The sequence below is a fragment of the Leiobunum rupestre genome, chromosome 8 (genome assembly GCF_980474605.1).
Source record: "Leiobunum rupestre chromosome 8, qqLeiRupe1.1.hap1, whole genome shotgun sequence".
NCBI lineage: Eukaryota > Metazoa > Arthropoda > Arachnida > Opiliones > Sclerosomatidae > Leiobunum > Leiobunum rupestre.
In genome coordinates this window covers 32,603,645-32,612,275 of record NC_143391.1, presented here as the reverse complement: position 1 = coordinate 32,612,275, position 8,631 = coordinate 32,603,645, and the positions used below count along the sequence as shown (strand labels likewise).

At 35.7% G+C, this 8,631-nt stretch overlaps 2 protein-coding genes across 2 annotated transcripts; one reads left to right on the top strand and one right to left on the bottom strand.

The window, feature by feature from the left end:
* Window positions 1-3,926: 3,926 nt before the first annotated feature.
* mlt (tubulin folding cofactor E like protein mlt) lies at window positions 3,927-6,171 on the top strand. The gene is made up of 5 exons (XM_090156430.1): window positions 3,927-4,478; window positions 4,548-4,723; window positions 4,791-5,133; window positions 5,192-5,343; window positions 5,401-6,171. Exons 1-5 carry the CDS (start codon window positions 4,215-4,217, stop codon window positions 5,711-5,713), a joined length of 1,248 nt encoding a protein of 415 aa, XP_090012556.1. The 5' UTR covers window positions 3,927-4,214; the 3' UTR covers window positions 5,714-6,171.
* A 38-nt stretch (window positions 6,172-6,209) lies between these two features.
* On the bottom strand, window positions 6,210-7,656 carry Rpp30 (ribonuclease P protein subunit Rpp30). Its single transcript, XM_090156431.1, has 9 exons — window positions 7,537-7,656; window positions 7,404-7,471; window positions 7,216-7,344; window positions 6,992-7,150; window positions 6,807-6,923; window positions 6,716-6,745; window positions 6,614-6,651; window positions 6,478-6,557; window positions 6,210-6,418 (listed from the first exon to the last, which is right to left on the bottom strand). Exons 1-9 carry the CDS (start codon window positions 7,619-7,621, stop codon window positions 6,258-6,260), a joined length of 867 nt encoding a protein of 288 aa, XP_090012557.1. The 5' UTR covers window positions 7,622-7,656; the 3' UTR covers window positions 6,210-6,257.
* Window positions 7,657-8,631: the final 975 nt, after the last annotated feature.

Genomic DNA, 8,631 nt, shown 5'->3' with positions numbered 1-8,631 from the left:
TAAAATATTACTGTTGTAAAAATTCAAATATGTATTATTTGTTCCTAACTTGATGGCATAAGTCATGATCGATTGGAGCTTTATAGAAATGGTGTCGCCATCTGTGTACTAAAAACCAATTAAGAATTATTATGACGTAATTCGCACTCAGACAACCCAACCAGCCTGTCAATGGGAAAGCTCTCAGTATTCGAATCTAGGGTACGAGTTTAAATTATCTTTGATTGAATAGGCATACACCGCTTAAAATAGGTCGATTGAATCTGAAGAATGCATAATTCACGAATTTACTTAAAATCGACTTAATTAATAAAATCATTGGCACTTACTTTAGGTTTTATAAGCAACAACCTTTTAGCACATTTGTTCAGCTAATCAAATACATCAAAATTTTACGCCAATCCGAGACGACACACGGTTTCTTTTTTATGTCAAATTTCAAAAGTTCGTGAAAACCATCTTCAAGAGTAAAGAAGGTTACGCGACGACCCAAAAATTGCAGGAAACTACCAGTCTAGTAACATTAACCGTAATTTTATGGTCGTCTAGATATTAACGCCCTCTATGGGATAATATATAAATTAATTGTAATATTTAATCCACATAATTTCGGCGGAAAAATGTGAAATTTGCATTTCCTATTGATAATTATAAATTTATATTTAAGGTCTTAAAATACGTTTCAGTGCCAATCAGTTCTTTTTTAAAGTACCAAACGGCGCTGCTTCACACAATTCGGGCCCTTGGTGTTGCCATTATCCTTCGTGAGGCTATTGTGTTTATAAGAAATGCACTGTTTTAGAGCATTTAGTTTATTATACTACGTTACAATGTAAAACATAGGCCTAACTGTAAATTGCAAACATATTTCTCCGTTGAGAATTTTTTTAAAGGAATTCGTTTATGAGCTTTTCAAGTGAAAGCTCATCAAGGATTTCCTTTCAATGTAGTATTGTTAGGTTGTTTAATCTCTTTTGCTTTATAGTTGACTGCAATAAGATTTAAGACAGCGTAGCATGCTAAATGATCGTTCAGCTGTGCAGGTGGTTGCTGGAACCACGTAAAATAGTCTAACTAATGTGAAAGTTGTCTTTACACCTTCATCTCTCAGATGTAAATCCTTAATATCATCATCAAATTTACTTAGTTTTATTTTGCGAGTTTTGCAAATGTCCGACAGCATTTTCAAATGTACGTGCGAACGATCAATATTTCTTCCACAACTTTTGGCAAGTCAGTTGTTAAGAACGTTAATTAGGCCTACCATAGAAATCTCATAGGTAACTAGAATGCTGCCGTGTAACTGGCAAATGGACCAAACGCCGTGGCAGACGATAGCCAGATCTCAGCTAATCAGAGCTCAAAGAGTGGTTCTGCCAAGAATTTAATGTCACCAGAGAGAATGACGTCTCCTAGCTCCCGCGATAGTAGCGGAACCAAGGATGATTATTTTCCTCCTTGGCGGAACCACTCTGCGGCCTCTCATTGGCTGAAAGCTCAAAACGAACTGCCGTAATTTTTATATCTTTGTCAATTGTGCAAACAGTGAAAATGGCAGTGTCTGCTAGTTCGAAAGATGAAAATCTAATCTTTCGGAATTTGAAAAGCGTGAGGCTGAGAATTGCTGTCGAATCTTTTCGGTACCCTTCCTATCCGGGGTAAAATTGGGGCGTCTAAGCCTAACTTTTATGTTTCACCTAGCGAAAACTGCCACAATTTATCGAAACATAAGATTTTGCGACGAGAAACTAAAACGTCGCAAAGGACATCGAACTTTTCTTCAACTGATCTTAGAGACATTTGTGGACTTTGAATTTTTTAATTTACTTCTTCAATTAATCAATCATTTTTAACGAAATGTAAAATCAAAAATTCATGAATTGCTTCAAGAATCCGTTGCATTTCGACACCAACTCGTTATCATTGCATACATATCCAAATTGTTCAAGAAATTCCATACACTCCTGATAATTTTTTTACAACGCTTTCAACACTACTAAAATCGGAGGTGGGGACGTTGGTCGATTTCACATGGAATGACCCACTTGCGTTTTAATATAATTTTTCCATCGTTTGCTTTCTATGTTTAAATAAGTTTATTTAAGAAAACACTTTCTAATGATTTATTTATTTGTCAGTAGCAGTCGTTAGATCATAGGCACTACCTCGGAGAAGCTAGCGCCGTTACGCCACTTAGCTAGACTCGTTTATGTCGCGATTCGCGAATGGACGGCCACATTTAGTGGTGCAAGTGTGAGCAATCAAATATCACCAGGCAGTGGCGTAGCTAGGGGGCGGCCCGCCCCGGTTGCCACCCGTTTGTGCGTGATTTGGGGATGACACCCGACAGTGAAAAAAATAAAAACTTACACAAACTAGAGAATAGTAAGTAGCACACCATGATATCCGCCCCGGGTGTCACCCATGCGATGATATCCGCCCTGGGTGTCACCCATGCTACGCCACTGTCACCAGGCAACGTGCTAGATACCAACACAGATCTATGTTTCTGGTCCCAAAGGTAGCAAAACCTTGCGGTCAGGGAATATATGTCTATTGTCTCTGGGTCCAGTTGCAATAGCTTGAAGTTCTTACGAATAATATTTTCAACCTTGCCAATTTGTGACGTGCTAACTGTAATACTTCTGGCACATTATTATAGACTCATGGTGAAGCTAATAAACAAATTATTTAGAGATTGTGTATAATTAGAAGCGAAACTTTGATAAAAAATGAAATTCGGATTCTTGCTACTACCATAAGTTTATGATTTATCTTACAAATAGAAGAATCAATCTTTCTACACTGCTAATGGGATTTTTAAATTTTAGGTCCCACCTATGAGCAACAAACACAGCACCCTAGGTCCCACTAGCCAATTTTATTTGTGTTAGCTAAATCGTGAAGAACGCGGAGCGTAGATTACGAATATATAATTTATTTTTACTGGAAATGAATATTTAATTTTTAAATTAATTTAGAAGTTGCTGTTTAAATAATGTGCATATAGCATAATAAACTAAGACTATTTTACAATTGAAAAGGGTGGGGTGCATTTGGCCGACTCCTCATTTGTCCGACTACTCATTTGACCGACTGCTTGTTTGGCCGACTGCTCATTTGGCCTACTACTCATTTGACCGACTGCTCATTTGTCCAACCGCCCATTTGACCGACTGCTCATTTGACCGACTGCTCATTTGAACGACTACTCATTTGAACGATTGCTCATTTGAACGACTGCTCATTTCACCGACTCTTATACTATAGCCTGTCCTTATCTATGTTTAGTGTTAGGTTGACTTATAGAACGGGCAATGTATTTTAAGTATTGGGGCCTGACGGCGCCGCGCACTCACTTCGCTCGAGTGCTGGGGGGGCGGGACCGGCGCCCCCCCCCCCAGCCCCGTTCTTTATAACCAAGCTGGGCCTTCTAAAACGCGACCCAGAGGACAGTACCTAGCCGACTTCTCTGTCGGCCAAATGGACAGTCGGCGTAACGTGTATTTTGTGGTCGGCCAAACTAAACTCTCCCTTTGAAAAACTTGGTTTTTAAATAAATGGACATCATACACAATGTCATTTTGGTATGTCACATTGGTAGGCGATAGTACGGTGCATGCTGCATCCGCGGTTAGGCAGGAAAATAGCTTGCGATAGTACATGCTTCATTTTTGTAACTTAGATAAGATTATCAGTAAAATTAAGAAACGTACTAAATTGTTAAAATTACGAAATAAGTAAATCATTAAATCCAGTATTTCTAGAAGTTTTTGATAGAGGCGTTTTAAATATTTATTTGGCGACGTCAAAACGGCTTGGCAGTCCTGAATAAACAATGACGATTAACGAAATACAAAAAAAAAATGTCTGACCCTGGCGTTATACTGCGTATTCCTTAAGCGTCTAAGTTTTGTTCCAATGTTTCTTGCCATTATAAATATTCGAATAACTTCTTACTTTACAAATTAATTTTCAATTGTTCGCGCTTAAACGTTTTGTGCGATAAGAATTAATATCTAAAATTGGCTTAAGGCAGTGCGATATCTAATTTTAGCATTCAAGTCAAGCCTAGGTATCTGAAAGAATGGCCATTTTATCTGCCAAATTTTTTTATATTTATAAAAATACCACGTTTTAAGTTTTCCACAATTTGTATTACTTCGATAAATCGTGTCACTTAATACGAGTTGTAAACTCGTTCTATCCCAGCCATGGCTTTTTCATTTACTGATGCGCTATGTGCAAAATATGGAGAGGAGATTATGGAAGGTTTAAATGGTACTTGTGAAATTTTTGTGGTTGGAAGCGCACCTAGTCGTTCCACACCTGATGGAAGATACCTTATAATTCCGCGCTCTTTATCATCGACAAATAGTGGAATATCTACTGCAGGTTGTGAAAAAACTATTCAGGAACTTTGTCACGATGTAGAGGAATTAGATTTAACCCAAAACCAACTCAATGATTTAAAAGAGGTGCGTTACTTTATATCTATACTTAAATTGGTTTAGGATTAGAGCTAATTAAGCCTTCAATTTTCTCAGTTGGATAAAATAATATGTAAAATGTCGAGACTGTGGTTCCTCAATTTAAGTCACAATGATTTTGAAGATACGAACCCAGTTGAAATTACCACAGCACCAAGTATACGATCTCTGGTATTGAATCACACTCATATTCCTTGGGATATCTTAACTTGCTTTTTAGATGCGATGCCAAAGTAAGAAAAAAATATATTTTTACTGAGGATGCAAATATGTAAATTTTTGACATTTGACAAATTTCAGTTTGCAAGAACTTCATCTAAGTTTGAACAATTACGGTTGTGTTGAGATGGACTCGAAGAAACGCTATCCTAGTGTACGAATATTGCATATTAGTGGAAATCCGATAACACATTGGGATGATGTTGTTCGTTTGGGTCAAAATTTCCCAAAACTAGAAAGTTTAATCATGGTTGATTGTACCATTGATAATATCCCGGATCCAAATCTATGGACAAATGATTTGTCACATCTTCGTTGTTTATGCATCAATAATGCTCCATTAAAAGACTGGGAAGATATTGACAAACTAAATTGTATTCCGCAACTAGAAGATATTAGAGTTCTTGGTTTGCCATTTTTAGAGGTATTTAATTTCATTTGTTAAAAGTGTTTATTCGGTTAACGTAATGTTTTTGTTTTAGGAAATGCAGGAAGCCGAACGCCGACAACATTTAATCGCTAGGCTTCCTAAAGCAGCGAAACTGAATGGTAGTGATATTTCCCAAAAAGAAAGGGAAGATGCCGAGAGAGCCTTCATTCGATATTTTTTAGACAAAGAAGACAGACCCAAGAGGTATGTTGAATAATAACGTTTTTAAAAATTTTTTTTTATATTTTTATCATCTTTCAGATTAATTGACTTGGAATCTGTTCACGGTAAGCTGCAGCCATTGGTGGAAATTGATTTTACAGTCAAGAAAACTGCCCGAGTCGAAGTGCATTATTGTGATAGCAAAGAAAAAATGACTGTGGACTTGTACAAAACAGTACTTGAATTTAAAAACCAGCTTGCCTCTGTGCTAGGTTTGCCCATTAGCAAAATGAAGCTTTTTTACCTGGACCACGAAATGGAGGGTGCTGAGGAAATGAAGTTTAATAGCAGGAAGCTGTACGCATACGGTGTCCATGACAATGACCAATTCTGGGTTTATCCTAAGAAATAACTACAGGGTTAAATTTAAACTGCAAACGAAGAGAAAATTTAGTTATTTTAACTGCAAATTATTATAAAATGCCTTGGATGGTACACACTTTTTCAATAATTATCAGTCCCAAGTTACGAAAATATTTAATAACCAGCACAAAAAATGGACGGTTAGACTATTAATTGTTCATTTGCTCTACTATTTTTATACAAATGTTTAGGCTAAACATTTTTAAGTTAACGTAAAAACAAAGTTACGTTTTTTTATTGGTACTCAAATAATGTACCATTTAAAAGTAGTTTATATAGATTTTAATTATAAAGACGTATAACCGGTGAATAATTTGTACTAATGTAAAATACAGTTTTGTTTAAAAAACTAACAAGATCAAACTTATTTGAAATAACCTTATTTTTACAGATATAATTTAAAATGGTTGTTTTTATTTTGTTGAAAAATGCTGTCCATGCTTTGTTAATGTTTTTAGAATAAGTTAAATGAAAATTATATGGCATTATTGTAAATTTTGAAATAAATTTATTACTAATCCACGTTACAATTGTTATTCTTTTTCAATTTTGACTTTTTTTTTGGCTGGTTCATCATTGTCCACTTCTAATTTGGTCAAATACGTACAGGCATCTTTCAACCATTTTTCAGATGGTGCCACTTCAGTTATTTTTTCTATAGATACCACACCAAATCCAGTTTTCCTTCTCACATCTAAAAAATAGAGTAAAGTTTTGTACAAAGCTTATTGTTTTAAACACAATAACCATTACCTGAATGTGTTAACACTGTTTTACAATTAGCTTTTACCGAAGCATTAGCTTGTTCTTGGCTCAAACCAAAAATATTGCCCCTGAAAGCGAATATTTTATAATCCAACTCTGGAATTAATGACATGTTCATTCTTACAAATTGGCTACATCTCTGGGACTCCTTAATTCGAATGCCTTAATTAAAAAGTTAATTAAATGTTGCTAAATAAATTAGTCTTTATAAACAAATTAAACATACTTTATCAGATCCACTAGAAATAATGACTTTCTACAAAAATAAATAATTTTAGTATGAATTAACTATAGCATTATACTCCTTTCATATTTACTTTTCCTCTTAAAATTTCTACTAAATTGTTTGCATTTCCCAGAACCATTTTTCTATCCGAGGAGTTTCTAATGCAAGGTGAATACTGTATTTCAAAATGAATTCCAGCTTGCATAGCCTTAAAATTAAATGACAATTTATTTCCTTAGAAATAGTTTTTGGGAAATAAGTTTTAGCTTGTAATACCTGCCTACAGTTATTATGTTTTAAATGAAAAGGAATGCGCATCGTTAAGTCAAAAGATATTATGTCAAAGTCAAGCTGCGCACATAAATGCTGAAATATTTTGATATTGGTGGGTTGGAATGCTATAAGATCGTATTTCTTGGTAATGGGCGATTGCATCTATTCAAAGTATAAACAATACTTTAGGTTCACCAACGTACTTTTATAAATTATCGCAATTGTACCATTCTGTGAATGTGATAATTATCACCGACAATTGCCGTTAACCTATTCAAAACCTTGTAATGTTTTGTAGACAGCAGTATTTCAGGTTTGCAGTCTGCACCTAACTGAACTGATAGAGGTTCTGGAATCTGTGTAAAAATTATCACTAAATAATTATTTAAATTTTAATAATAATGAATTATTATACTTTGACATCTTTGCCTTCCAAAAAGGAACTATCAATAACTGTATTTAGCGCCACAATTTCATATCCCACTAAAGGAAAATTGAATATTAAAATGGTTGTTTGAGTTATATTTAAAAATGTGAAAAAAAATTACATTTAAAAGCAGTTTGAATTTGTTGTATTAAATTAGGATTCATCACATTTTGCACACAATCTCTGGCAATTATGTTTAAATCCATTTAACCGGAATTACGGCTACGGGATAAAATAATAATCAGAAACGCACATGGAATGAGCAGACGACACTCGAGGTCCGTCGAGACACGACCAACTTTGATCATGCGCTGTTCGCGAGAGATCCGCGAGAGATCAAAGTTGCCCGTGGCACGGCCGTGCCCGTGGTCGAGAAAAATTCACAATTTGGATTTTTTACAACATTTATCTTTTTTTTTATTTATCCAAAATAAGAAAAGGGCTAAGAGGGTCTGAGACATTGAGTTGGGAATATTAATCTAGAGATCCAATCAAATCTGCTCCCCGCGAAACAAGTTTTTGAAAATTACAAATGTGTCGTCTCATCTAAAATGACGAGGAAACGTTATCATATAACCCGTGGCGCCATCCATGTTTTTTGAAAAACAAAATCTTTTTGCCAGAAAATGCGTCTTATTTGAACGAACCATCGAGAGATAGACGGCGCCACGGGTAGAATGATAACGTTTTCTTGTCATTTGGGAGCAGACGACAGTATTCGTATTTTTTAAAAACTTGTTTCGCGAAATACTGAAATCCGGCGTTTCGATTGGACCTCTAGATTAATATTCCCAACTCAATGGTCTGAGAAGACCGAGAGCCCGACTAGGTTACAAACATTATTGGGAGTGGTCAGGGTAAATAGAAATAGAAGTATAGGCTTCGAGCTTCAGAGCTTATTAATTACAGCGCCATGTGCCATAATCACGGTTTATATATTACACAGGTTAGACTTGTCGCGCTCCGGGAGGGGCCACTTAAGGCTTACTCCCATTCCGAATGTGGGTGTGGGAGTAGTGCTTAAGTCTTAAGCACTACTCCCACATTCGGAAATTTTCAAATCGCGTTCGCTGCGCCATATCCGATAAAATTGTAAAACTATTGACCAAATTTATATATATATCCAATTAGTACTGTTTCAATAAATTAGATGGCGCAGCGAGCGCGATTTGGAAAACCGAGTTGCCAGTCAGCAGAATTTAAGCAGCCCCGTCCC

Excerpts from the sequence above, each read along its gene's own strand:
- Rpp30 (XM_090156431.1), bottom strand. The coding sequence starts at position 7,621 with ATGGATTTAAACATAATTGCCAGAGATTGTGTGCAAAATGTGATGAAT. Across the intron at positions 6,924-6,991 it reads AACATAATAACTGTAGGCAG|GCTATGCAAGCTGGAATTCA; the intron begins GTATTACAAGCT and ends TTTAATTTTAAG. Across the intron at positions 6,746-6,806 it reads TAGAAATTTTAAGAGGAAAA|AAAGTCATTATTTCTAGTGG; the intron begins GTAAATATGAAA and ends TTATTTTTGTAG.
- mlt (XM_090156430.1), top strand. The coding sequence starts at position 4,215 with ATGGCTTTTTCATTTACTGATGCGCTATGTGCAAAATATGGAGAGGAG. Across the intron at positions 4,479-4,547 it reads AACTCAATGATTTAAAAGAG|TTGGATAAAATAATATGTAA; the intron begins GTGCGTTACTTT and ends CAATTTTCTCAG. Across the intron at positions 5,344-5,400 it reads AAAGAAGACAGACCCAAGAG|ATTAATTGACTTGGAATCTG; the intron begins GTATGTTGAATA and ends ATCATCTTTCAG.